At 41.2% G+C, this 27,904-nt stretch overlaps 3 protein-coding genes across 4 annotated transcripts; 1 reads left to right on the top strand and 2 right to left on the bottom strand.

The window, feature by feature from the left end:
- Nucleotides 1-1,110: 1,110 nt before the first annotated feature.
- saraf (store-operated calcium entry-associated regulatory factor) lies at nucleotides 1,111-4,500 on the bottom strand. Its single transcript, XM_076148124.1, has 7 exons — nucleotides 4,328-4,500; nucleotides 3,531-3,709; nucleotides 2,965-3,166; nucleotides 2,434-2,670; nucleotides 2,155-2,320; nucleotides 1,965-2,062; nucleotides 1,111-1,735 (listed from the first exon to the last, which is right to left on the bottom strand). The coding sequence occupies exons 1-7, from the start codon at nucleotides 4,410-4,412 to the stop codon at nucleotides 1,710-1,712; spliced, it is 993 nt and encodes a 330-aa protein (XP_076004239.1). The 5' UTR covers nucleotides 4,413-4,500; the 3' UTR covers nucleotides 1,111-1,709.
- A 2,480-nt stretch (nucleotides 4,501-6,980) lies between these two features.
- On the bottom strand, nucleotides 6,981-9,170 carry spcs3 (signal peptidase complex subunit 3). Its single transcript, XM_076148219.1, has 5 exons — nucleotides 8,898-9,170; nucleotides 8,338-8,411; nucleotides 7,791-7,867; nucleotides 7,540-7,655; nucleotides 6,981-7,246 (listed from the first exon to the last, which is right to left on the bottom strand). Exons 1-5 carry the CDS (start codon nucleotides 9,038-9,040, stop codon nucleotides 7,114-7,116), a joined length of 543 nt encoding a protein of 180 aa, XP_076004334.1. The 5' UTR covers nucleotides 9,041-9,170; the 3' UTR covers nucleotides 6,981-7,113.
- Nucleotides 9,171-13,937: 4,767 nt separating this feature from the next.
- Nucleotides 13,938-27,783, top strand: galnt7 (UDP-N-acetyl-alpha-D-galactosamine: polypeptide N-acetylgalactosaminyltransferase 7). Of its 2 annotated transcripts, none has more exons than XM_076147944.1 (15): nucleotides 13,938-14,184; nucleotides 15,339-15,450; nucleotides 15,936-16,254; nucleotides 17,732-17,898; nucleotides 18,995-19,125; nucleotides 19,297-19,376; nucleotides 19,945-20,124; nucleotides 20,414-20,531; nucleotides 22,720-22,842; nucleotides 23,250-23,365; nucleotides 23,516-23,618; nucleotides 23,776-23,874; nucleotides 24,099-24,227; nucleotides 24,738-24,768; nucleotides 25,923-27,783. In XM_076147944.1, the coding sequence occupies exons 1-15, from the start codon at nucleotides 14,062-14,064 to the stop codon at nucleotides 26,027-26,029; spliced, it is 1,938 nt and encodes a 645-aa protein (XP_076004059.1). In that variant the 5' UTR covers nucleotides 13,938-14,061; the 3' UTR covers nucleotides 26,030-27,783. The 2 variants fall into 2 exon arrangements, with proteins under 2 accessions (XP_076004059.1, XP_076004058.1); XM_076147943.1 differs by lacking the exon at nucleotides 19,945-20,124 and adding an exon at nucleotides 19,541-19,723.
- Nucleotides 27,784-27,904: the final 121 nt, after the last annotated feature.

Raw genomic sequence — 27,904 nt, 5'->3', positions numbered from 1 at the left:
AAATTACACTACCATGTGATATTGTTAATTCCGTAAATCAAAGACTTCAGATATTTCCGGGCACTTATGAGATCTGTCTTTGACTATGGGTGTGTAGACTTTAACCCTGAACTTTGTCTCAAAGAAAATCTTGTACCCAATTATAAAAAGATATAGAAAAAGATACAATCACCATTGATTCTTTTATCTTATTTGTTTTCTCTATTTCATTGCATCCATAGTGAGATCTACCTACTTTTTGGAAGCCAAAAATGGACTGTTAATGCTTTCTGTTCTAAAAAAGTGAGTAGGCCTCTTTTTGAGCCTGTTTTTTTTTCGAGTGCCATCATGCATTGATCAAAACAAAAGTCACGTCCAAACTCTTTCACACAGTCAGCGAGACAGAAGTCTGTTGACCAAACTATGAAGCATCTTTCGTTGGTTTCACAAAAAAATGCATTCAATGACCAGTTTCCTAAATCCATTAACTCTTTTCTTATTCGTACTCCACCAACTGTAAAACTCCTATTTGCATAATATTTTTATTTGAAGAAAGCATTGACATTGAGCATTGAGCTTAATACTTTATTTTTCTATTTCTTTTCTGTATGACCTGCATTACTGACCTGTACCAGTGGAGGAGAGCGTTCAAGGGGCAAGAAACCCGATTCATTGTTGTGTGGGATTTATGTGGCATTCAATACTATCCCTGCCTCCATATCCCCCTTTGCTAAACCCCATAGTGTTTTTCTCTGCATAGATGTAGGTTTGTCTATCATCCACATGACCGGATGCTTTATTGAATGCCATGAATTGACCTTTTACAATTGCTGTATGCTCTCAACAAGCACATCACCGCTCTAGAAAATAGCTGACCCTGAAGAAATCCACACCTACTGTTCACAGACAAGATACCCTCTCTAGCTCAGTGGAACCAAACAATGTTTGTTTGCTCATGAGAGACTCACAGTGGGAAGAAATGGTCAAATCTCACACTAGCATTACCCTAAAAGAAATACTAACTACCATCACTGGATAGTGGAAAGGCATATCAATGGTAGGCAGCAACCTTGAGTTTTGAGAAAACCTTGAAACAGGACCATTTAAAATTTAGTAAGAGCTGTAAGAGGGTAAAAGGAAAGACAGTCTTTATTAATCTGCTACACAAACAAATTTAAACAGATGTTAAGACTACCATTCCCATATAAGATGTAATTGTGCCTGAAGAGCACATGTGAAATATAACATGACCTTCAATATATTTGGAATAGATTCAAGACTGCAGTATGCTTCATCAAACACTCTTGTCGGTGGGTCTGAAGGTGGTGGAGAAGCCCTTCCCATTGGTCCATTCGGGGGTCAATCAAAATATGTCACTCTCCGTCTCCACCGCTCGAGCAGGTATGCCTGCTTCACGCAGCCATTAATGTGTGTGAAAGCAAGGTAGGGCTACAAGTTTGACCTGTTTATAATTGTATACACACATGGTGAAAATAATCTTATCTACAAAAGGGGGGCTCTGCAGAAAAGGTTTGGGAAACACTGGGTTAACTTAATTTAATTCATGAAAGAGACACACATATACACAAACACACCACCGCCACTCCTCTCTTTGATGAAAGGCTTGTTTGGGCACAGAAAGAGGTGCATCCAGTGGTTGATATCAAAGTTTCTATTGACTAAAAGACTCAACAACATTGCTTCTTGAAGAATCATTCCACTTTCAGTTTCTATCTTCTCTTGGTAGTTCCAAAACCTAAAAAAGAAAAACAAACAAACAATCTATTGCTTTTCAACCAGTCTCAGTTTTCTATTATAAAGGATGCATTTTTGTTTGTTTAATATGGAAAATGTGTAAGAAAGGAGGATAAAAATGATTACAAATGTCAATATAAACCTTCAGATGAAAATGTATTTCACTAAGAGGCCGGTATCAGGCTGACACAATCGGTCTTGCTGTGATAGGCAACATTCATTCCCTCTACCTGATGCAGTGCGTGTCCCAGTACTGGAGGAAGCATCTCTGGCCGGGGGGGGTTTGTTGGCAGAGTAATAGCTGTTGTTATAGTTGTGGGGTTGATTGCTGTAAAACAAAGAGACAGCAGAAAAAGCTCAAAGGTGAAATCAAACAGTCCAACTATCTCCTGCATTTCAGTCCACCGTTACTCTGCTAACCTCTGACGACCAAACAGATGTCCCAGCAGCCCTCCTGCTCCCAATCCAGTCCAAAAGCCACCTCCCATGCCTTGGGGCTGTTGGCGTCCTGGGTACTGCTGTCCATAGTTGTAGCCACTGTTGTAGCCATGGCTTTGGTTTGCATGCGGTTGGCCTGAATAATGACCTAAAAAAAGATTCATTCAATCAAATTCATTCCCTCACACAACCAGCAGTTAAATATCTAGCCAAAAAAAAGAAAAAGAAAAACACAGCTTCCTTCTGCATGCTCTTACATACCTGTGAAATCAGGCTTGAATCCTGGAGGAGGGGGCTCTGCTCCGGCACCATACTGGTTATCTCTGGGGTGATCATTTTGCCTACCATCCTGTCCCCACTGGGCCATGTTGCCACTTAAGAACATCTTGTAGACACCATAGGCGAGTAGTAGGAGCACAATAACCACCATCATGCTTCCTGACGTTTCACCGGCTGAGGGGTTTGAGCTCTGATGCTGCTGTTGGTGGTGTTGGTTGCCTGAAAAAACACAAAAGAATGCTGAGAAAGACATCAAACAAAGACAGTTTCTAGCAGTGATAGTGCTCATTCAATTGGTACTGATTAAAGGAAACAATGCTGTGAAATACGCCACATCTGTCACATTACCCATAATTTTGTAAGTGATTTGCATAACAACGTTAGGAGCTGCTGTAGACTAACAACTGTGACAGAATCACATTAAAGTGAGGCGTGCAAGGAACTAAGATTGCTGTTATTACAGTTTTTAAGAGGCATTAATCTGGCTTTATCGCAAGCGTCCCATCTTCCTACCTCCAAATCCATTAAAAGCAGAACGCCAACTCCAACTCCCTCCTTGTGTCCTCCTCTTTCCCTCGTCCGTCAGTTCCAATGTATACTCCAGCCCACAAGAGCCCTTCAGTATGTAGGCATCATTAGGGGAGCTGTAACCTTCACAGCTCACCTCAATATGGCCGAAACGGTAGGCATTGTCCATATCTGTCCTACACTCCCACTGTGGGAGGGAGAGGGTGCAGAAGAGGAGGAAGATGAGCAGTATGAAACCATGACAGGTTCACTTGTGCTTTTGTGTGTTAAACAACTATTTGTTTGTTAAGTAACATTTTGTTTTGAAAACATGGAGTGAGAGGTTGTTGATTTGGCCTTTGTATTCATATGGTTACTTCAGTCTTGTTACTTCAAAAACATTTTGCTCATGATTATTACATCATCTTATTTACAGCTACACATTTCTTCCTACATGAAATTGTAATTGACTTAAGTACATCCCTGAAGACCTGATATCCACATATCAGTAAGGATTCTTTTACCAAGCCTACTATGAGTACTAAAAAGTATTCAGATTCCTCCATCCTCACCTGTACATCTACCCCATCCCAGCCTTTGTTCTGACACTGAACCACCTCTGGGACAAAAGCCTGACAACCTGCTGAGCCGCCCACACAGTGAAGCTGTGGCACAGGACTGGAGCGCCTAGCTGTTGTGTACCGACCCTTGAACAATGTCAATGCCTGGATGTCCCGCAACAGTACACTTCCTGCAGACAAAAACAACAGAAGTCCCTTTAGAAACCTATACACGATGTAGATGATCACACACCAAATGAAAAGCCAATCATCAAACAATGAACATAGAGGTAAAAAAAAAAAGTCAATCATCAATTAAGAAAAGTTCATAACAAGCCTGGCCCCGCCCACAGATAGAAGGGTAGAAACATGGCTCCGCCCACAGTCTGACGCAAGCGGTGAGCGGTTAGTTTTACAAACTTGCAATTGGTGAATTGATACCAAGTACAGGATGATATTTTTGTTTCGAGTGGACTGGATAATAGACACAGAAAAAAATATTTAAAAAATAATTAAGAGAAATATACACTCCACATCGGAAGCGGAAGCCAGGAGCAACACTGTTTTTGTGATGGAATATAAAGGCCAATCACATTATTGTCAAACATCGGGTGGGGGGGGGGGAACACTATAGTTCTAAGATATCAAGATATATTCATTAAACAGCAAAATTAAGAATGTTCATTCACCGACTGCCTAAAATCTGTTAAGTCTAGTATGGTTGGACAGGAAATTGTGTGGTGTTTATTCGCTTTCATTTGACCTCGTAAACTAAAAAGATTCCGTGTGTGTATGGAAGAGAAACTTACCGTCATCCCAGCTCCTGGAGCCCTCAAGCGACACGAGGAGCACAACCACTACAAAAAACCACTTCATCGCCCTGCTCGCTTTCATACAAACCACCGGAATTAAGATGATTACATTCACAACTGGCTCACGGAGAAAATGCCTTACTTCCTGGTTGCGTCATTACAGTTTGCGCGATGATGGTTGTTTAAAGGGAAACCCACCCTAAAAACCAAAGTTATTTGACAGCGTCACACGCACGACGGGACTATGTTTTTGAATTGTTAAACTCGAGACACTAAGTCAAATGTACATTCAGTCATGTTATCTTATGTGCGACCAAAACTGGATCCCATTTCAATGTTGCTTAGTGTTTTCAGAGTCTACATCTACTTAAGTAAACAATATTGGCATAATCAAACTAACAAAGTGACGCCATCAATAACGGTCACAACAGTTTTGACTTCTGAGGTAGTTTATTTTACAGACTGCAAGCGCTCCTCTGTTATTATTGTAATTCGATGTTGGATTACCAGTTTTCTTGTTATCGCTTTTCTTCATATCCCTACACAGGTGATGAATAATTTTGTTCTTATACATTTATTAAAAAAGAAAAACATGTCCCTTGGAAGTCCTGTTCAATGGAGGTCACCGACTCTCTACTGATGTGAATGTCACAAGTTTGTATGTAATCAGTTTTGTAATTACTTTAGTAAACTGATTAAACAAAGACGTCACATGTCTAAAATCTAAAACAGGCTGTGGCCTGCCTGGTGAATCATTTTTCATCACTATCCTTTACTACGATCCAATCTCTTGGTTTCAGGTTTTGCATCTGGCCTTTTACCTCCTGTGGCAAAAACATTTTATCTTCGCAAAGATCTGTACTGGGCAGTTGCCTTTTCTGCCCCATCCCCGTGTTCAATGGTCTTTAAAAAACACTTCAAAATGGCTAAACCAACTTCTCTGTCTGATACCTGCCCTCGTGTGCAGTAACAGCAGTGGGAGAGCCTTGGTCCAGCTAAGACCTGTTTCATGGCAACACTTCTGTAATTTATTTTTCAGAATGCCATTTTCTCGCTCTACTGCACCACCACTGGCTAGGTGATATGCACAGTGTGTTCTCATGCATGCCCAAGTACTCCCCTACTGCCTACAGTGCAGTTTGTATGAAATGTGGCCCATTATCACGACTCCTGGGATAACTTCCCTTACCAGAGCTTTAGCTGCTGCACTGGCATCTGCTTTTGAGGGATAAGCTTCAGTCCACTTTGAGATCATGTCCACAATTACCAAACAGTTCTTCTTACCTTCACTCAGTATTGCAAAAACGGGAACAAACATTTGGGCAAACATGGTTTGCGATCAGGACCGTACAAAAGCCCATCTTTAATGTACACTTGTGATTTCCTCCATAGAGCCCTTTCTGCTGTGCTCTAGCCTGTAAGTCTTGTTAGTTAACTGTGGGTGTGCTACTGGTTTGCATGTGGTTGTTAGAAACTTCCTGTCTCCAAGGTGTGCCAAAATCATGCAAAACAGCAAACAGCGACTGTCTGCGTAAGTGTTCACTGCATGTCCCCAAGCATTCATCAATATGTGCCTCACAGCAGGGGGCCAATCCCTTAAATGTGATCAGAGGGATTAGCCCCCTGCTGTGATTATATGTGCCAAGATGGTCACCTGCTGTTTATGAACTGCAATTCTGAAAATTGCATTTGCAATATCCACCACATAAAACCATTTACTGGTGGATGGGACTTGTAATAAAATAGTGTGTAGATTTGGATTTGTTTGGTGCACGAGTGAGAACTGCTGCATTAACTGCTGGCAAATTCTGGACAAACCACTCATCTGGTTGACCAGTTTCTCTAATATTTTCACTAGGAAATTAGCCGTATGATGTCTCAACACATGGGACAATAATTCCTGCCTTCAACAAAGAGTTTAAAGACTTGAGTTATGCCCTCAACTGTTACAGGTTCAGAGGATATTGCTCTTTGCAGGGGCTGAAGGAAGATTTAGGCATTCTCCTTACAGGTGCCACCCGATTCATCAGGCCTACTTCATATTTGTTTTGTGCCCATAATGTTTGTGGGTCTTGTGCTAAATGTAGTTAGGCATGTCTGGGCTTACATATGTGTGTGATATTGATCTGGTAGAAGTGATCAGTTGTCTCTTATTACATTATTTCATTTAAAAGTGATGGGAATTAATCAGAACTGGCTGGTGTTTCCTGATTCGTATTCTAATCAGGAATATTGCGGTGACTTGACTCTGTCCTCCTCGATTCCGTTCTAGAAAGAAAGCCTTTACCCTTCCCTGACTGTGCACAGCTTTTCCTCAGTCAGCATTAATGCTAATTATGTCTGCCATCGACTCACGTTATTTACAAGCTGTAAACTGCCGATAACAGCGGAAGTGTACAGGCCCTCTCCTGTACACAGACTAGTACATCTCTCCAGGCATTTATCTGTCAGTAACTGGCTAAGCAGTTGTTAATTTTTTTGGTAACCATGAGTGTTCTCTTTGCTTTCAGGGCTCAAACCTGCGATGGGGCTGAATTTTAGGAAGGTATCCACAGTGGATGAGGTGTCTATGCTGAGAGCCTCTAAACTCACAGGCAGATGAGCATCATCGGTAGAAAATCAAAAACACGACTTGACACAATTTCATCCGTTACTACAAAACATGAAAATCTTTTATTAAATTACATCTCAGACAGACGTTTGTATGATAGTCAGCATGTGCTGTGTGTACATCCAGTGTTGACAGGGAATGTGTATGTTTTTATGACTGCCTGTCCACCTGTCTAATAACTTTTGGTGGTCTCATAAGATTCAGGGAAGGGAAGGCTAACATGTCCAGATCCGGCAACTAGAGGGAGTATTCCTGCGTTGGGAACCACATTCCAGGACAGCGTCAGAGTGATGTTCTTATTGGACCTGAGAGGAGATGGACAGAATGGTTAGTAATCTCAGTGAAAAACACGAGGGGAAATTGTTCATTTCAGATTATTCCTGGAACAGAAACTTAATTAATTTCTAACACTTTACACAAGCTCGTTTGGAGCACTTCTTCTGAAACCTGTGCCCCGCCCCCCTGGTGATGACAAATCAAACCAAAGGCAATGAAATGGAACACAGCAAATGGACCACAGTTCTGAGTACACCCTTGGCTACTTCTTTATTTTCACAGTTGATATATGAGGCGCATTGTGTGTGAGTGTGTGTCTGACCTGAGTCCATTGCCGTCATCAAAGAAGAAGTACTTTGACTTCATGTCTCTCAGGTTCAACTTGGTGTTTTCACCTCGAAGGACAATCTTATCCCAGAGCACCACCTGGTTCAGAGCCTGACACAAGTACATACACACATACAGACACACAAACACACATGAGATTTTATGTATATTAACAGAGGCTACAGAGCCTTGGCTGCTTGTATTTGCATCATATGATGAAAAGCCAAAAATGTGTGTGTGTCTTACATTGCTCTTTGAGGCATACTCAGCAGAGAAATAGAGGAAAAGCTGTTTCACATTCCAGTCAAAAATTGGCTGCAAATGTGCAAGGAGTTAAGACAAGAACAATAGACAACTTCATACACACAGCATAATGTAAAGTGAGTTAACCAGCAACTAAGCCAGATCTCTCTAAAACACCTCAGGCAAACTAGTTTACTAAACACTTCCAGACTAGAACTGCCGGTTTTGAAAGGAAGACTTCAGTTCAAATAAATGTAGGAAAAAGCAAGTAAATGTATAACAAATCATGTTTCAGAAATCTAATTCTAAGACATAGAACTCATCTGGATGAGGCCTTGTCCCGCCTTCATTTAAACCCTGCTCTGGACAACAACACTTCAAGAACACTTGGCACAGAATCCTATTGATTTTGCTTAAATATACAGTGTGGCTGAATCATATGTTTGCCTGTAATGGCAGCAAAGACAAATACTGAGAGCAGGTAAACGCACAGAGTCATTTAAATGTAATTTGTTAATGTAATGTTGAGGAACTGCGGTATAAAGGATATCAGCTGAGAGATCAAAAGTGATGAAACCCAGATCACTGCGCTCTCTGGGTCCTGTGAAGTCGTCCACATTCTTCCTGTTGACAAAAAGAGACAAAAGAAGTGATGAATGGAGCGATACAAAACTCTCTGTGGCAATGTAGATATTCACCTGAACTACAACTTACAGAAGCACTGGGTTCAACCATATAGACACGCCATTGTTTAACTGCTACAATGTTATTACCCGGGTGCTTTATCCGTCCTAAAAACATTATACTGCTATGTATTAAACATGTAAGACTACTGAATGATTGGGTCAAATTGAGTACAATTGAAACGGATTTAACTTTACATGAGAGTCCTATCATCTTTGCAAAGTGAAACGACGATCACTGCCAGTGCATCTGCCAGCTGTTTTTCTACAATAACTCATTTACAACAGCTGGGCAGAATGACAGAGTGCATACATACATACATACATACATACATACATACATACATACATACATACATGCATGTGCACATACAGGTAACAGGTCTGAAAACATTAAGGTGAACAGCTATTAAGAGACGATGCTCACAGCATGACTTTTGAGACGTGGATGTCCACAGGAACTCTTCTATCCTTAAAGGCTGTGGTGACGAAACAGCCAAACGTTAAGGCCGCCATGACGCTAAGAGAGAAGGCGAACAGAGAGTTTGCCCTGGACAAAACAGTATTCATCCTGAAATCAACACGTAGAGCACACAAAGGGTTGGAAGAAAGAGAGCTCGGCTGCTAACAGCTGGATGTAAACGCGCTAGCTAGCTAACCAACGAATATTAACAGGAAAAGTGAAGACACCGGTGTGCAATACAAATATACATCCGCTCGTTTATTTCAAAATAAAAGAGACGAGCGACGCGCATTGGACATTTTTCATCACAGAACAAATGCACAGAACCGCGTATTTATTAACAATGTAGGTCATTATAAGCACGTGAAATCAGGGCATTTGTATCACTGAAATAAATACTTTTTAGTCATCCTGTCTTATTAACCTCCGGTATTTTTCAGTTGTCTTTACCCAACAGGAAACAGGAAATATATTAAAATATTAGCGATGACGAGACGGAAATGTGCTTGTTTTGTTTTTTCACAATAACTTTATTAATTAACAGGAATAGATAGAATATTCATGAGAAACATAAACGTAGCTACTATATCGCTTAAAACAACTGTTGTGTTTTGAAGTGAGGAAGGATGCGAGATCCCGGCCCGAAGTCTTTTGTTACCCACAAAACATTGCAACGTCTAACTATTAAAACTCGCTTTGCATTGTGAAAGGCGCTTTGCATTGTGCGCCCCCCCCCCCCCCCCCCCCCCCCCCCCTCTCTCTCTCCCTCCCTCTCTCTTTGGCGACAGTGTCAAGTTCGCCATGTTCTTGCTAATGGAGAAATGTTAGGTCTCTGTAAACAAAATGATAGTACAGTCTAGACCTGCTCTATGTGAAGAGATAGATGTTGTTGGATTGCTTTGACTATGATGACCACCAACATACACCTCTCAGTCTACCATCAACTTGGGAACCACTCCCGACACAAATTGCACAAACAATCAATAACTTGATCAGAGAAGTACAGAATTGTCAAGTGGACGGTACCACATGAGAAGATCCAGGAAGATGCATTGTCTTGGACTGTGGCATTGTATTGGAGGGATCCTGAGATCGATCAAATCAGGCAGCCACAATACCTAACCCCATCTCTCCCTCCCCTCCTGACCCTAACCCCAAACCCTTTACTAACCCTAATCCCCTTCCAAACCCTAATCTTAACCACCACCCTAACCCAGACCCCCACCTACTCAACATCCGATAGACAACTGAAAAATAAAGACAGCATTCATACAAACACAGGCTCATCATCCACAAATGAAGCAATACAGAAGTTTTTATTGTCTCCTGAAGCAGCAGCTCTCCCTTGTGGCAAAATATTTTAAAGGTTTTAAACACATACAGGTTCAGGTATATATGTATGTATATGTATATTTTGTATATATATACAAAATATACAAAATATACACACTATACACAATACACCTTTGTATGTATGAGCAAGAGAGAAAACAGACTATTATATTGTTATCATTATTATTATACATATATACATATTTCACCGTCAAAGTATCATATATATATATACAACCAATGCACACTGTCATGACCTATTATAAAGTTATGTTTTACTTTGTGAAATGTGTGTTATGACCTATTATAAAGTTTTATTGCTATTGGTATGAATGACCTGCGGTAGCGTTCTGTCCTGCTCGGTGGCTGCAGCACTCTGCCACTGAAGGAGCTGGTTAGTGGTTAGAGCACCCACAGTATCATGGTAAACATGGCTAACATCCTTCTCTCACCCACCACCTCGATGGAGTCTAGGGGGCTGCCCAGGACTGAGCTGGCCTTCCTAACCAGCCTGTTTAGCCTCTTCCTGTCCCTCTCTGTACCTGCACAGCCCCAGCAGCCACTGCATAGAATATGGCTGACACCACCACAGTGTCATAAAACGACTTCAGCAGAGTCTTGCACACTCCGAAGGACCTCAGTCTCCTTAGCAGGTGGATTTGACTTTGGCCCCTCTTGTACAGGACATCTGTGTTATGTGACCAGTCCAGTTTGTTAATACATTGAGATTGGGTTTTATTGTAACCTTTCACTGTAAACTAAACCACATGTTTTTTCTCTGCCCCAGGCTCCACAACTACAGGTCCGGTAACTTCAACACATTGTCTACCATATTGGGAATGCAAGTTCTATGCCAGACCAGTGACTGAATACCAGAACGCGATTTGTACTAGCCTACATTGCTGTATGACATCATCCTGTATGTTCTGTTTGTACCCTATGACATCATTGCAACTCCAGCCCACCTGTACTCTACCTCAGGGTCTATGTATAAAGTTCAACAACAATAGTAGGGATATCACAACCTTCCTCCCTTCTCTCTATTTCTCTATCTCCTCTTTCCCCTCTTTCTATATAAAAAATGATCTCCAAAATACCCTACACCTGTATGCACAATGCCATGTACAATATCTGCTTCTATAAAAACAAATTGCAAATGGGGAATGCAAGTTCAACCCTCCCCTCATATTGCCATCTTCGGCACCTCATATGATGCAGATATAACACCAACACAAAAAGGAAATGGTCATGTTCACCTCTCTGCTTGCTAGACGCCGCTTGCTCCTGCATTGGAAATCCCTTACCCCTCCCTCTTTCGCAATGGCTGAAAGATACAATGTATTAAGAAAATCAAGAACACTATGAGGGGCCACACTGATAAGTTCTATCAGAGATGGCTACCATTTCTCTCTTATTTCACAGATCTACAGGTTATGCCAGACCAGTGACAACACCGAACAGTTCCTTTTTAGAAATTCATTTTATTTTACATCCCAGGCGGGCCAGTATAAAAAATGATCCCCGAAATGTCCTTTAATTGTTTGCGCAATGTCATGTAAAATGTTTGCTTCAATTAAAACAAATAGCAAAAAGAGATTGGGTATTATTCTTGCATTTTTACATGTTTATCCTTAAATGACACTGCTTTAGAATTGTATATCTGCTGATGTGTGTTCCTGTGGCCCTATAATTAAATTCACACCCTGATGAAGCACACAAAAAGGTGTCTTGAATATCTTGTCTTTCTTGACTAGTCTGTCTCATGCACCCGTAGTGGACTGAGGGTGGTGCCGCCTTCCTAGAAACCAGATTCAATTTTAAAAAAAAAAGTCTTCTAATGTATGCTATGCTATCCATTGTCTGATTGTTTCCTTTCCTTAAAACCGTTTTGCGACCAACCTGTGTTCTTACCTGTGCAGCAGAGGAATACTGTTATTGGGTTGAAGCGTTTTACGTTTTCAGCCTCAGTGTCCTACAGCCCTCTAAATGGTGTACATATACATAAGCTTTATTAGCCCATTAACTTCTAACCTAATAACTATTTTTATTTACATGTATACAGGTGGTTGTTGCGTATTGGACCCAGGGTTCCCGCCTTCATTCTTGGACTCTTCCTTCTCAACATGGCACCACCAAGGCATACAATGTTTCCTTGACCTGTACTCTGATGGCAGTTTCAACAGCTTCTCCAAGCTGTCAACTCAACACAGACTACCTGCTAACTAATTATTTAGGTACTTGCAAATCAGACACTTTGCCTGCAGCCAATTCCAAAACTTCCCCTCCCCTCCCCCTCAACTCATGTGGGAAGACTTGCTATCATTCAGGACTCCCCCAAGTGGGACTATATCTGAGATTTACAGCCGTATTCTGGACCTCGGGGACCTATCTAACTCGAAAACACGGGCTGCTTGGGAGACTGAGCTCGAACTCCATCTGGACATAGACTGGTTGGACGATATCATACGCAACCTGCATACTGCCTCATCCTGTGCCCGTCTCGCTCTTATCCAGTTCAAAGTCGTGCACAGGGTCCACTTCTCTAAATCCAGATTGGCCGAAATGTACACAGACGTAGATTGCAATTGTAATAGATGTTAAATGCCTCACTGTAACTTAAGTTTTTTCTCTGCCCCAGGCTCCTCAACTACTGGGTGGGTAACTTCAACACACTGTCCACCATATTGGGAATACAAATTCAACCCTCCCCTTATATTGCCATCTTCGGTACTCCGTATGACCTACACCATTTTAACACCCCACAAAAGGAAATCATCATGTTCACCTCTTTGCTTGCCAGGCGACGCCTGCTCCTACATTGGAAATCCCTCACCCCTTCCTCTATTTCGCAATGGCTTAAAGATACAATGACTTTCTTAGACTCAAGAAAATCAAATGAACTATGAGGAACCACACTGATAAATTCTATCAGAGATGGCAACCGTTCCTCTCCTATTTCACAGATCTACAGGCTATGCCAGACCAGTGACTGATTACCAGAACACAGATCAGATCCTTCTTATTTTATTTTATCATTTTATTTTGCATTTCAGGCAGTCCAGGATGGGGGTGTGTGAATGCGGGGTTGTATGACTGTGGGGTTGGGTGGGGTTTTGGGGCGGGATGCCATCTCTTTGGTTTTTTTCATTTCCTGTTTGTTTCTCCCCTATCTCTCTCTCTCTCTCTCTCTCTCTCTCTCTCTCTCTCTCTCTCTCTCTCTCTCTATCACAACCTATGATGCGATTTGTTCTAACCTACATTGCTGTTTGACATCAAGTTCTGTATGTACCCTGTGACTTCATTGCAACTCCAGCCCACTTGTATTTTACCTCAGGGTCTATGTATAAAGTTCAACAACAATAGTAGGGATATCACAACCTGCCTCCCTTCTCTCTATCTCTCTCTCTCCTCTTTCCCCTCTTTCTATATAAAAAATGATCTCCAAAATTCCCTTCACCTGTATGCACAATGTCATGTACAATATCTGCTTCAATAAAAACACATTGCAAAAAATACATGTATACTTTTGAACATCATCAACATACATGACATTATTCAACGTATGAACAACGTATATTACATGTAAATCGTGAAGATACTGCCCTATGTTCATTCAAAACAGGATGTGGAAGCCATTTTGCGCATGCCTGGTCCAAATCAGGTTTCCGGGTCCAAATCGGGTAGCCACAGTCTGGCTTGCTTGTCTGTGGGTTTGCCTCAGGAAGGAGCCGTAGGAGCCGTAGGAGCCGTAGGAGCCAACCTATTTTAGCCCGGCTAACAGGAAAGTGGAGCTAAAATGAGGGTTAAAGTGGGATTTGTTCTACGGAGTTTGATTGTAATTGGCACGTTTCTGGCTTTGGTGGTACTCTGGACATCTCTGTCCCCGAGCCCCAACGACGATAACCCCTTTGGAAAACGGGTGAGTGACAACTACAAACCGGTTATCCCTAACTCTTCCAACAGAGCAATGTCACGTATTGGAGGCAACAATCCGTATGTACATTGTGAGTGCATCTAGAAATACATCTAAAAATACAAAATCACAAAGATACGATGACATGCCTGCGTGCTCCACGGTAAACCGATTTTTGAAAGATACCAGAGAACATGCTTTGATTGAAGCGATGCTTTTTGCTTAGCTGTCTTTATTGATCAGCAACTGGTTGTCATGGAGATTGGTGCCTGGCTACATGTGTGCTGAACAATTACTTTTCAGTGAACACACGTTTCGTTTCCCATTCAGATCCCACATGACGGTGTCAAACACACGTCTATTCCAGGATACACATATCCGCATATGTCACCACCTCACAGCGCCATTGCGCTGCTTCCACACACTGACAGTAGAAGTCAACTCAAAGGTATTGAGTTGACTTCTACTGTTCACATGTTTTACAGGCTTGTGGCATCTGTGTGTTAAAACCGCATATGATGATGCTCTGTAAAAATAACACTGTATTTCATTTTGCTGGGTATATATTTCCTGAGGCAAACAGGTGAGTTCAGAATAGTTCTGTCCTCCCCCCCCCCCCCCCCTCTTTTCTAAAAGATTGACAGGAACATTTCATTTTCTGATCTAAATTTGTCATAAAGATGTCACAATCTAGAGTTGTAATGTAAATGATGCTAATTTTGAACAAAACAACCCCCAGAACTCAGAGGTAAGAACCATTGAGCTTTACCAGCCAAAATCATTATGTCAAGCTACCTGCAGAATTATTGTAAAACCAATGACACAATAGGCTTCGCCGAGAGAAGCATGGGCCCTGTCTGCTAATAACTGAAGTCACTGTGTTTTGCTGATCACATATTTGTGATGTATATTTCTATTTAAGCAAGCATTTGACATGACAGTGTGCATACAGTTATGGGACATTTTGGAGATAATTTTTGATACAGAAAGTTTGGGGGGAGAGAGAGAGACAGAGAAAAGAAAGAAGGTTGTGTATTTGATACTATTATTGTTGTTGTTGTTTTAAGTTTTTCTAAGAGAGGCAGAGAGCCATAGAGAGAGACAGAGAAAGTAGAACTGAGACCATTGTTCTGTCTATAATGTTTCATTCCCTCATACAGGAAGAAGTTCTTCTGCCCAAAGGAGACCTGGAAGCACAGTTTAAGCCTGTTGTACCCTGGCCTAAGGTGGAGGGGATGGAGGTTGATCTTAACGCTATTAAACTCAAGCATGGTGAGACCCATTTTTAAAAAATACATCTCATAGAAAAATAAACTTCCTGAGAGAAACAGCAATTTATTGAAATTGGATAAAGCAGGTCAAGGAAGGTTAGATTTTCAAAATAATATATCTTGGAAGATAAATTAATAGACAGGTGATGGATTGGCGTCAATTTCAATTTAATTATTGAAATCTTTGAAATGAAAATGATTGTGGGATTAATTTAGCGATTATTCTATTGTGGGTCAAAATGAGCAATGTGAAGATTGGATTTGGGGAGTGGATTATTTTTTCTAAATTTTAAGACCAATGATTACCATACACAAATGTTTTTTCTTATAGCACCCAGATATCCCCAATTTTCAATTGTCTTTAGCGAGTTGATAATACTCTGTTGTCCATAAAGTTGGAATAAAAAATCATTCCAACCTCATGGGCACTTGAATGTTGCCATATAGCCATATCACTTACGTTTTTGGATGTGCTTGCGCTGACAGATGAAGCTGGCCATCCCCAGAATCCCAACCAGCAGCCTGACCAGAAGCAGGTTATCCAGCAGCAGTTTGTAACATTCAAACCCCACACCCATCCACATTCCAGCCCTGTTTTCAAGAAAGGCATCCTTGGAAACTTTGAGCCCAAGGAGCCAGAGCCTCCGGGAGTCCCTGGTGGTCCTGGAGAGGGGGCGAAGTCTTATGTTCTGGGTCCAGAGTACAAAGATGCCATCCAGGCCTCCATTAAAGAGTTTGGCTTTAACATGGTGGTTAGTGACATGATCTCATTGGACAGGACCATCAGTGATATACGCCACAAAGAGTGAGTACTACCATTCTAAGGTTATTCCTGGCGGAGTACCGCCCCTGACAATGCATGTTTAAAGGGTTTACTTTGTTAATACTGAATGTATTAGTAATTACATAAAGCACATAGATTAAAGTGCATAAAGTTACCACGTCTCTCTAACCACAGATATCACACCCCAAACATGAGGATTTTACATTCTTATTTGGTGGTTTTGTAGAACACAACGTTCTTATTTATCGCGTTTATTTTACCAGGTTAAGTAGGTTGAGAAGTTGTTCTTTTTTACAACAATGACACGAGACACAGTGACCTATCTGCCTTTATTCTCACTTAACCGATGCCTGTCCATCTTTGGCCCTTCATGTGGTCTTTCCTTCTCAGGCCAACATTGAACATAATGAAGTTCAACTAAGGCCTCTGTTGCTTGCCTCTGGCCCTTCCCCCTTTCTGAAAACACTGGCACCACACAGCCACGCGACTCATGCTTTGGCTGTCATACAACAACGGTGGCAGCTGATTGAACTGGGCTATTGTCTTTACTCTTTTTTTGATTCCATGTTTGATGTTAAATTTAGCCTTAGCTTAGAGCTCTCATGGATCTTAGTAGACCTACGGCCCAATGCCCAGGTAGAGGTCCCAGATAAAGAAGTCATTCAAAAATACCCTTAAGGACTGATGAGTAGACGACAGGGGGATCCTCAGAGCGCTGCAAGTTGATACATCTGGCCTCCCTCTGGGAAAGAAGCCGTCAAACATTGAGACAGCTCAGGAGCCATGGAGCTGGAAAAGGGTTGACATGTGGGGCCCACAGGCCAGAGAAATGGTCAGTTGAGCCACAGGATATATGTTAGATGTGCCCCATCATCTCACTATACTCACGCTATCACTGACCAAGAGTGAACAAAGTCTGTCTAAGCCTTTTGTACTTCATATGGACTCCCTGCCAAGCCATAGGAACTAAAAAAAACAAACTTAGCCAGATCAATCCTGTCTCCAAACTGCACATATACATGTTTATGAGTTTGCTTTATAGTGCGTGAATTCTCACAACAACTATGTTTTTATAAACAGTTAAGTATGAGGCCCCTGGCGAGTAAACACCAAATCAGAATTCAATTCAGAATGCTGCTACTTCTCTAATATTTTGTACTTTTTTCTTCGTACTCTTTACTTTGTACTTCCCTATTATCCCCTTATGTATTTTGCCTCCCTTTTCTTGCACTAGATGTGAACCTCGCTATTTCGTAGTTAAACTTTAAAATCCCTGGTATTACTATAACACCCTATAACACTCCCCATTGTGTGAAGCTTTCTGTTCTATCACTGAGGCAGATATGTACCCCCCCTATTCTATGTTTTTCCTATGATTATGGCTGCGTGACATTGAAATGATGTGGGGTGTATCAGCCTACCTACACTCCCCTCACATTTCCCCCCAATTTGTCTTTCTTCTACCTATTTCTTGACACTCTGTCCCTCTTATTTATAGATGTAAGTACTGGCATTATGATGAGAGACTGCTGACCTCCAGTGTGGTGATAGTCTTCCATAATGAAGGCTGGTCTACTCTCATGAGAACGGTCCATAGTGTCATCAAGAGGACACCGAGGCAATACCTGGCTGAGATTGTCCTGATAGATGACTTCAGCAACAAAGGTGGGAGTGATTACACTTCAGAAGGAAACAAGTGTATATACCCACTGTGTTAATAAAGGGAGGATACATAACATAATGTATGTTATTACCTCTTTACCTCAGAACTAGATTTTAAGTTCTGTAGACTATTCAGTGATTCATTAGATGAATAGAAAATGTTGCCAAGAAAAGAATCTTTTTCTCCTCCACACATGTAGTAAAGAACCCATGTTGCGTTCCCCCGTCCATGTGCAACACATTCTCCACATTTTTACAATAGCACAAACATCTAAGCCTGTGACCAAAAGAAAAATGTCTGCCAAGACGAAGGATTGTAAATGAAGCAATAGAATCAGTCAATGTTTCTGTCAATATTGACTCCTGTTAGGACTCTCCCGAGATAAAAAACATAACTGAATTTGATAGCAACCCTATCTGACGCTGGGGAAATAGCAAAGCTGAATACATATAAGAGCAATGAAAGATCAGCTCTTTATTTCGCCAGCAAGATTCTTACTAAGCCAAGCTTGTGAATGTGATGTACCGCTGAAGAATTAGTGACATAGATAATGTGATTGGACTATGTAATTTTGTGTGAACTGCACCTTAACGACCAGCACATCACACAGCAAATGTGAATCTGATACAGGAAAGCAACTCTGAAGCAGGGACATGAACCTGTGTCCATCCGATTGTAATTTCATACTGACTGAGCTATTCAAGCTCTGGTGGAATCCCAGTGCTCATGTTCTTAAAATATAGATATAAAAGTGATCATAAAGTGAAAGATTCTGAAATCAGGAATTCACGATTTGAGGAGGAAAAGAGAAAAATTTGGAGCCAATCACTGTAAGCAAGTGTACGGCCAGACACACACACACACACACACACACACACACACACACACACACACACACACACACACCCACACAATGATACAATTTAGAAGGAAGCATCTCTCATCCCACTGAGAGAGTAGCCATGTGAATTTCTGTATATTTCTTTAGAGTTCTGAAGGATCACACGTTGTGTTCTTTGAATAGAAAATTCAACAGTGTCAATATAATGCAATAAGGCTTTTGTGTGTGTGTGTGTGTAAATGTACATGTACATGTAGTCCACCTGAAGGAACGTTTGGAAGAGTACATCAAACAGTGGAATGGTCTGGTCAAGCTTTTCCGAAATGAGAAGAGAGAAGGTCTCATCCAGGCCAGGAGTATAGGAGCATATAAAGCCGTTAAAGGACAGGTAATGTACTACTACTACTCTTGATAGTACTGCTCCCTCTGCAGTATCAAAGCTGTACACAATTCTCTAGTGTGTGGCAAGGCTCTGGTGTTTAGTGCCCTGAATGTGAACTTCTAAAACTCAACGATGATATACCAGCCTGATGTAGCTGTAATTGTGTTTTTTTTGTAGGTGCTGATCTATCTGGATGCTCACTGTGAGGTTGGAATCAACTGGTATGCTCCACTGATTGCTCCTATTTCACAAGACAGGTAACACACTGAGTGAGTGAGTGAGTAAGTGAGTGAGTTTTGTATAGAGGAGATTGAAATTTTCTTCTTTTTGTCTACATTTTTCTACATGTTGTGGGTGTGCATCTGTGTGTGTGCGTGTGTGTGCGTGTGTGTGTGTCTGGCCGTACTGTCTGTGTCTGTAGGACTGTATGTACCGTACCGCTGATAGACTATGTAGATGGTAATGAATACACTGTGGAGGCCCAGCAGGGAGGAGACGAGGACGGCATGGCTAGAGGAGCATGGGATTGGAGCTTGCTCTGGAAGAGAATTCCACTTGGCCAAAGAGAGAAGGCCAAGAGAGCACACACAACTGAGCCCTACTGGTACACATAGAGCTACTAGCATGCTAACACTTATCCCTTTTCTGTTTGTGTCTCCATTTCTCATCCCTTCATCCCAACTGTCTTTCTCTCCATTGTGTCCCCTGTCTTTGTTTCCATAACCCCCTTCAAACTATCTTTATTGATTTTCCTTCACCCTCTTCCTCTTCCCCAATGTATCATGTATGCATGGATCCTATCCTTACCCATCCCCGCTTTGTCAGAACGGTGTGCACGGTGCCTCTGATCGACTCCATCCATGGCCAGAGTTACAACATCGAACCCCAGGCTGGAGGAGAGGACGGTCTGGCTAGGGGAGCCTGGGACTGGAGCATGCTCTGGAAGAGAGTTCCTCTGGAGGAAAGAGAGAGAAATCTAAGAAAATTTAACTCTGAGCCATATAGGTACAGAAAGCCAACAAAACCTAACTAAAGTAAAAATGGGAAAGGTTGGGTTCGGACTGGGGCACCATCACTCCTACCCTCCCTTAGTTGCTCATACCTTCTTTCATCCTTCAATCTTTTTAATTTTTAATTTTTTTGCTTAATTATTTCTAATTTGTTACTGATCGATTAACCATCTATGTGTTCTGATTGCTTTGAATAACTGATTGGCCTTTGTAAGAGAATAGTCAATGTTCTGAGATAAACCCTTCAGTATGTACAGTATGTGTCTGTCTTCCTATATCTTTAGGTCTCCAGCCATGGCAGGTGGCCTGTTTGCCATAGAGAGAGACTTCTTCTTTGAGCTTGGTCTGTATGACCCTGGACTACAGATATGGGGAGGAGAGAATTTTGAAATATCTTACAAGGTAGGGGCTATTCACAGATTTGTCATTTTAAGATAACAGACTATATGATTGTTCTGAGGACCAAAGAATAACAAGCTTTCAGGGGTTTGTTTGAATGAAATGAGGAGACCCTTGTGATTAGTGGAACTCATTGATTGTGTCACAAGTGCCATCTAGTTTTCTTTTTCATTCGTGTTAGAGTTCTGTCTATTTTCTACCTTAAACCTACCAGCTCTTGCTGTCTGAATGAATACCCATGCTGAGGCGAGAGCACTGTGTTTAATACTCCTACATTTTCCTCAGGTTGATTTCAATCACATTATTGAAAATACAGACATTTGGGGAAAAGCTGTATGCTTACTCACCCAGTAATCGATCTGCATTATCTAATTGTAAATTGATTTGTTCAGGCATATTAATATAGTTTTCCACTTCTGCATTCATTTCCCGCCCCATTTCTGCAATTATGCAAAGTGTCATGTTTATGCGGAACAAGCAGGAAGAGTCCCATTAATTCAATCCATGTTAATTATATATTTCACTTGCATATCTGCTTATGTTAGTTAGTTTCCATTAAAATGAACTTACTTAATACCAGTAGATAAACGTATTCAATATCAGATTTATTGATGACTAACATATTTGAACCAAATAAAAACTTAAAACATCACCTACATTTTACACAGCTGACAAAGTAATTAGCTGTTTGGCACAGGCTTGTGTTTCATGAATTCTCCCATGTTCTCTATGTATGAACAATTTCTACATGAACGCCAAATGAGAAATGGAGAGAGAAAAAATAAAACCAGCAAGATAAAACAATATATTTTATAACATCAAAAGGGAACAAAACATTTCTGTGTTATTTAATTCCATTAACCTTGGTCGTTATATTTTTATTTTAAGGACTATGAAATTAACTTAATGCATTTTTTATCCATATATTATTGGCCATCTTAGCTTGTTGGTGTGTAACACATTCCACACAGAACTTGTGTGTGCTTTACTCAGAGCTGCTCGTTGGCAGTTTGCGGCCCAGCTTGTGGAATGAGCAGTTGCCTTCAGGCACCAACTCAATCATGTGTTGATTACACACAGATTGAGGGTGCAAACTGAATGAAAACCACAGAGCAAACATGCTCTCTGCTTCACTTTTAAAAAATGTTGCCTGGAGTGTATTCAGAAGCACTGAGACACTGATTTGCTTCTGTAAAGCCTCAAGAATAAATAAATATACTATATTGTAGTGGCACCCTGGATTGGTTCCTCTTCGCCGTAAATGTACCACTTCTTGCAGTTAGTCTAGCAAACAGTGCTGATGACACAAGGTACATTTCCTTTAAATGTTTAATTAGATAACACAAATTATTATTAATATCAAACTTCTGCCCAAAACCTGTGTTGCTTACAACAAAGCTACGTACTTAAATAAACAATATTGGCATCTCCGGAACGAGCCAAGTTAAAACATTGACACCACCATTATCTTTGGCTCCTTTATATACATATGTCCCTGAAAAGTTGTTGTGCTTTAAACAGCCTTGCGGACTGAATACCAGCTGACTGCTTCTTCTCTAAGTATGTCTTCTTCTGCATTATATGCAGCAGTGCTTTGGGTCATTGTCCTGTTGTAGAATGAAATTGGCTCCAATCAAGCTCAGTGTCTGGCATGGGATTGCAAGATAGGGTGATGACCTTCCTTGTTTGAGATTCCTTTTATCCGGTACAAACTTCCCAGTTCATCAGCACCACAGACCCCCACAGGCCATCACATTACCTCCACCTTGCTTGACCGATAGCCTCAACCACTCCTAGCATCTCTTCCTTTATCTGTGATGTAAACATCTCAAACTTAGATTAGTCTGTCCATAACACTTTTTTCATGTCGTACTCTGTCCAATCTCTCTGCTCATTTGCCCATTTGAATCTGTTCCTATTATTGGTCTCTCACACACATGCTTTGCCTTTTTGAAACAATGCCTAGACGGCTAGCTTCCTAGATTTGCTTCTTCACTGTTCGAGATGAGGCTGGTGCTTTGTACTATTAAATCAAGCTGCCAGTCTTGTGGTGTCTGTTTCTCACACCAGAGACGCTGATGTTTTTATCCCCCTGCGCATTTGTGCACCAGGGCTTCTCTTTCTATCCTTCCATACAGTACATTTATGGTTTAAATAGTTCCTCCCTGTCTGTCTGTGTGGCTCCATGTAGATTTGGCAGTGTGGTGGCAAGTTGCTTTTTGTGCCGTGTTCCCGCGTTGGCCACATCTACCGACTTAATGGATGGCAAGGCAACCCTCCACCCGCACATGTTGGGTCATCACCCACACTGAAGGTACAATACACACACATACACTGACATGTCATTTGAATGGTAAGATGCCAAATCCTTTAGCTTCAAGCTGCTGCTGTTATGTGTTCCTAGTATCTAAATGCTGGAGTCTACATTTTTAACATTTCCTTAACTGCAAATAAGTTGTTAGTTGATACTTCTGCTACTTTTTTTTGTTTTCCTTACCATTAATTGGCTGCCAAAGCTGACTGGACTTATTCTTTTTGCAATGTAACTCACTGAGTTACATTGCAAAATGGTACAGAAAAATAGGTTATTGGTCTAATTCATTTACAGTTTATGTTGAATTTTATGTTATGCGCAGCATAGATTTTCTTGTGCGCTGACAATGTGCGAGTAGTGCGCAATTGCGCATTGGTACCCACTCATTATTGTGTGTGTGTGTGTAGAACTATGTTCGTGTTGTGGAGGTGTGGTGGGATGAATATAAAGATTACTTCTATGCCAGTCGTCCTGAGACTCTGACTCTGGCTTATGGAGACATCAGTGAGCTGAAACGCTTCAGGTAAACTCTTCAACTATACTTTGAATGCACATATGTATTTACAGTCAGCTGTTTGAATGGATCACATTTCCATATGTCTGTTTGATGAGCTTGCAGTATAAATTCAGTATTATAACCTATGTATGTCTGTATGGCTATTTGGTTTGCCAGGGAAGAACATAGATGCAAGAGCTTCAAATGGTTCATGGAGGAAATTGCCTACGACATTACAAAGCACTACCCTCTGCCCTCCAAAAATGTAGAATGGGGGGAGGTAGGTACACACACACACACACACATACACACACACACACACACACACACACTCACTCACTCACTCACTCACTCACTCACTCACAACCTACATATCTTGTCATTTTTCATGCTTATTGTGTGTGTCTGTGTGTGTGTGTGTGTGTGTGTATGTGTAGATCCGGGGCTTTGAGACAAATTACTGTATTGACAGTATGGGCCACAACAATGGCGGAAGCGTGGAATTAGGACCCTGCCACAGGATGGGGGGCAACCAGGTAATAAAACATTACATCATACATGAGAACATACACACACTTTTCATATACCAGAGATCAGAAGGATGAGACAAAGTGTGTGTGTGTGTGTGTGTGTGTGTGTGTGTGTGTGTGTGTGTGTGTGTGTGTGTGTGTGTGTGTGTGTGTGTGTGTGTGTGTGTGTGTGTGTGTGTGTGTGTGTGTGTGTGTGTGTGTGTGTGTGTGTGTGCGCGCGCCCCCCACAGTTGTTCCGAATCAATGAAGCCAACCAGATGATGCAGTATGATCAGTGCCTGACCAAAGGACCTGATAATTCAGCCGTCATCATCAACCACTGCGACCACAAACAGTACATGGACTGGAAATACTTCAAGGTGAGACACATTCTCAATTTTTCTGACATTTTGTCTGGAGAAGCCATGTTTTATGAAGAGATGATATTTATCTCTGTATTCATTCTTTCAGTGGATTGGCTGTTTGTCATTTTCTAATGATTATGTGTTTCCTTTTATCCTTCCTCCTCTCACTTCATGTTTCCATCCATATGTTTACACACACTGTCCGATTTGCATTTCTACTTAAACTTTAATTTTATACCAATATTTTATAGAACAAAATGACTCAATCCACGTTTTTAGGGTTGAATGAATATTTAACTCATTTTGATCTTTACACATTGAGACCTTTGCCAAAGATGTATTTGTTACACATGACAAGAGGACTGTACTTCCCTTTATTTTCTGTATATACAGTGTGTGTGTGTGTGTGTGTGTGTGTGTGTGTGTGTGTGTGTGTGTGTGTGTGTGTGTATCCAGATACATGTGTATTTATAAATATGTATGTGTTGTTTGTATGATCTCATGTTCTCTCTCTCTGTGTCTCAGGCTCTCCATCGGTTCAATCACATACCAACAGGTAACTATGCACCATCTCTAACACAGCCAATGTTTTTGATCTCTTATCTGTTTATTTCACGGATTGAAATCAGCAAAATGATGTCGCTGTTTGTCTGCATGGATAAGTGACATTTGAAAACATTTGATGAATTGCCATAAAGGGACTGAAGCCGTTTTAATGCATCTTAGCTTTCTACAGTTTATATTGTGAATTGACTACATAAGTATAAATTGACCATTTGATCAAGTGTCAGTACAGCCAACCAATCATTAACCCTGATTGTCAGCTAGCATGAGTCGATGTTTGGTAGAGCTGCTGTCATCTGACAACACAAACACAAACATGTTTCAGTGGCTTGGAGTGAAGGCCAAGACATCTGGCTATATTTCTATGGTAACAGTATGGAGGACACTACATGTAGAGAGTGATCTGCAATGCCCTCGTGTGGTTAGAAAACTGATTGGAAACTTGTTCTGCCTGCTATCAGGAATGCTATGTTCCCAATGCTTTGTTAATCGTAAACCAAAGGATGTGATCCATTGGTATGAGTCACCATGTCACCTGTTCATTGCAGAGCTAAGACAGAGACAGAGACAGAGACAGAGACGGAGACGGAGACGGACAACTCAGTCATACTCCCATTCAAACCTAGGAGCAGATAGAGAGTTTCCAGTTCCCCTAAGGTGCATGTTTACAGAGTAAACAGTACAGACAGAGGCAGCAGAAGCTAACTGTATACATAAAGTAGGAATTTGGAAGCGCTATGTTTGAACCCAGTACTTCTTGCTGTGAGGCAATAGTGCTATAAGTGTTCAAAGGTTCTTTCTAAGGAATGGCCCTGATCTCCCAGCCCATGAGTGAAGCCGTCACTATAGTAACATTTGTACAGTTGTGACCTGCATATGCACCCAAAGGCGCCCTTTACACCTTGCAATATAAATATCCTTTTTACCTGGATGCCGCTGCTGCTGCGTTGTGGTAATGGCTTGTTAGGTGGTTCATGTTTGTTTCTTGCCCACTCTTTTTTTTTTTATTGGCTGTCAATGTCCATGTTCCAGTCACAGGTAACTATTTACAGTACTGTGTGTGGGTGTGTGTGTGTGTGTGTGTGTGGGGTCTTCAGCATGAGCGTGGCCCTTCTGCTGTAATAAAGGTGTGTTTGGTTTGAACAGGTAAATGTCTGGACCGCTCTGATGTGCTCCATAAAATTTTCATATCCGACTGCGACACTAGTAAAACGACTCAGCAATGGGAGATGAACAACATCCTGGCTGTATGAAAACTGGACGACTCCCCAAGACAACATGCATTCTCTAAATGCCACAGGAAGTACTCTGCTGATGAACTAATGCTGAACTGGAAACTGTTCCACTGTCTGTGTGAAGGCTTCTGAACATGTCAGAATAAGAGACAAACAACAGACAGAGGAACATCACACACAGGACAGCATCAAGTACTTTCTTTACTTTAATCTACCAACTTGTCCAAACATGGAATGGCTGGTTGTGTGTGGCCAGTGGACCGAGCTCAACCAACTACATGACATTTGTGACCAATGGGAGGTATCGGACGTTATGGTGGCTTAGGTCGTCAGAATTCATGTTTCTCAATGGTGTTGACTCACAACACTTCGGATCTAAATTAAGAAACTGATTTTTTGACTTTCAACAAATGCACTCCAAAACTTATTTAAGACTAGTTTAAGTTTCCAACACCAACACAAACTTTCTATAGTTTTACACTACGGTTGAATAATCCCCCCCTTCTGATCTAACCCCAGATGAAACACATCAGTATGTCGCCTCTTGCCTCAGGTCAGGATCACTATGGCTACAATAGACAATTGTTGACACCATAATAAAACAATTTCAGTAGTGTAACATTCTCCTGCACAAAAAACACAGAGCCTAAATAATGATGCTCTGCTAAAGTCTTAAATATACTGGAGCATTGACCCGTCTGTCCTTTGTGACTGCATTTACATGGCGTCTCTATCCTTTATTTACATCTCAGGTCTTTTCTAAAACACCACATTTATTTATTATTACTCAATCGCATTGACCTAATAAGATGATTAGCTCGTTTACCAAAGAGTTCTTTCATTGGTATTCACCCTTTGACCTGGTGAGCGTCATGCATTCTGGTTGTGTATTGGGTTGGGTTAAGATGGTGACAGTGGCATTATGCAAGAAAACACCGGTGTTCCTTTAAATGATTAACAAGATATACACGTTATTTTCGAATACTGACAATGTTGTCAAACTGCTCCCGTTCACGTGGCGTGAACGGGAGCAGTTTGACAACATTGTCAGTGACTAAAGTAACCAACCAGATGTAAATGTGGGGACGTCACATCCAATCAGATGTCATTCTTATCCGTTAAAAGCAAATCTTGATCAGCCTGCAAACTTCTGCTCTGGCTGCAAGCATTTGATGTATTTACCACTAGCTTGCATCTGACCACTTTTCTTATGACAGAAGATGTTTAATTTTTTTGTTTCCAATTCAGAGGTTAAAATGTGTCATTCTGTGGTAAAACGTGCCATGTTTGTCCTCATGCAACATGGCTGCTTTCAGTCATGGCTTTGTCTTGGGTCATTGACGTTGGTTGATGTTGGTGATGAGCCATTTACTCCAGCTGTCTTCTGTTGACTTGAGTTGTTGAATGTGATAGTTACAACCTGCCGCCTTACTGAGGAAATTCACCCATAGACCTGTTGACTGTGACGCCCGACTTGATGGAAAATGGGGGGGGGAATGTTGGGATTTTTTTTGTATTTCTCAATGTGGGGAGGGGTATAACAATGACATTATCAAGCTATGTGTGGAAGAAAATTACCAATGAAGTGACTCTAAGGGGATCTTGGGTATTGGGGTATGGTGGATCTTGTATGCAATGTTTTGTACTATGTAAATGGAATTTCTAAAGTGATTTTTTTGAGGGAACATGAATGCTGTAAATATCTAACTTATAGCAGAGATTTAATAATATAGGAAGGATACGAAAATAAAACACTGATTTTTTTGAGAACAGTTTTTTCTCATTCTGTGCACTACTAAACACTAAACACTCCACCTGCACGTCTGCCCATCCATTATTCCTAAACCAAGATCCAGGCTAACGGAACACAAATCTCCGACTAAAGTCCAATCT

The sequence above is a fragment of the Genypterus blacodes genome, unplaced genomic scaffold (genome assembly GCF_046128005.1).
Source record: "Genypterus blacodes isolate CSIRO-AG114 ecotype Tasmania unplaced genomic scaffold, CSIRO-AGI_Gbla_v1 ptg000039l_1, whole genome shotgun sequence".
Classification (NCBI taxonomy): domain Eukaryota; kingdom Metazoa; phylum Chordata; class Actinopteri; order Ophidiiformes; family Ophidiidae; genus Genypterus; species Genypterus blacodes.
The sequence above is the reverse complement of the archived record's forward strand: the minus strand, read 5'-3'. Positions and strand labels throughout refer to the sequence as shown.

What these genes read in the sequence shown, in the direction of transcription:
- saraf (XM_076148124.1), bottom strand. Translation starts at nt 4,412, where the DNA reads ATGAAAGCGAGCAGGGCGATGAAGTGGTTTTTTGTAGTGGTTGTGCTC. An exon ending in ATTCAAGCCTGATTTCACAG is followed by an intron (nt 2,321 to 2,433) that starts GTATGTAAGAGC and finishes ATCTTTTTTTAG; the next exon opens with GTCATTATTCAGGCCAACCG. An exon ending in TGGGACACGCACTGCATCAG is followed by an intron (nt 1,736 to 1,964) that starts GTAGAGGGAATG and finishes TTTCTTTTTTAG; the next exon opens with GTTTTGGAACTACCAAGAGA.
- spcs3 (XM_076148219.1), bottom strand. Translation starts at nt 9,040, where the DNA reads ATGAATACTGTTTTGTCCAGGGCAAACTCTCTGTTCGCCTTCTCTCTT. An exon ending in CACGTCTCAAAAGTCATGCT is followed by an intron (nt 8,412 to 8,897) that starts GTGAGCATCGTC and finishes TTTTGTCAACAG; the next exon opens with GAAGAATGTGGACGACTTCA. An exon ending in CACTTTTGATCTCTCAGCTG is followed by an intron (nt 7,868 to 8,337) that starts ATATCCTTTATA and finishes AACTCCTTGCAC; the next exon opens with ATTTGCAGCCAATTTTTGAC.
- galnt7 (XM_076147943.1), top strand. Translation starts at nt 14,062, where the DNA reads ATGAGGGTTAAAGTGGGATTTGTTCTACGGAGTTTGATTGTAATTGGC. An exon ending in GCTCCTATTTCACAAGACAG is followed by an intron (nt 19,377 to 19,540) that starts GTAACACACTGA and finishes CTGTGTCTGTAG; the next exon opens with GACTGTATGTACCGTACCGC. An exon ending in GGTCATCACCCACACTGAAG is followed by an intron (nt 22,843 to 23,249) that starts GTACAATACACA and finishes GTGTGTGTGTAG; the next exon opens with AACTATGTTCGTGTTGTGGA.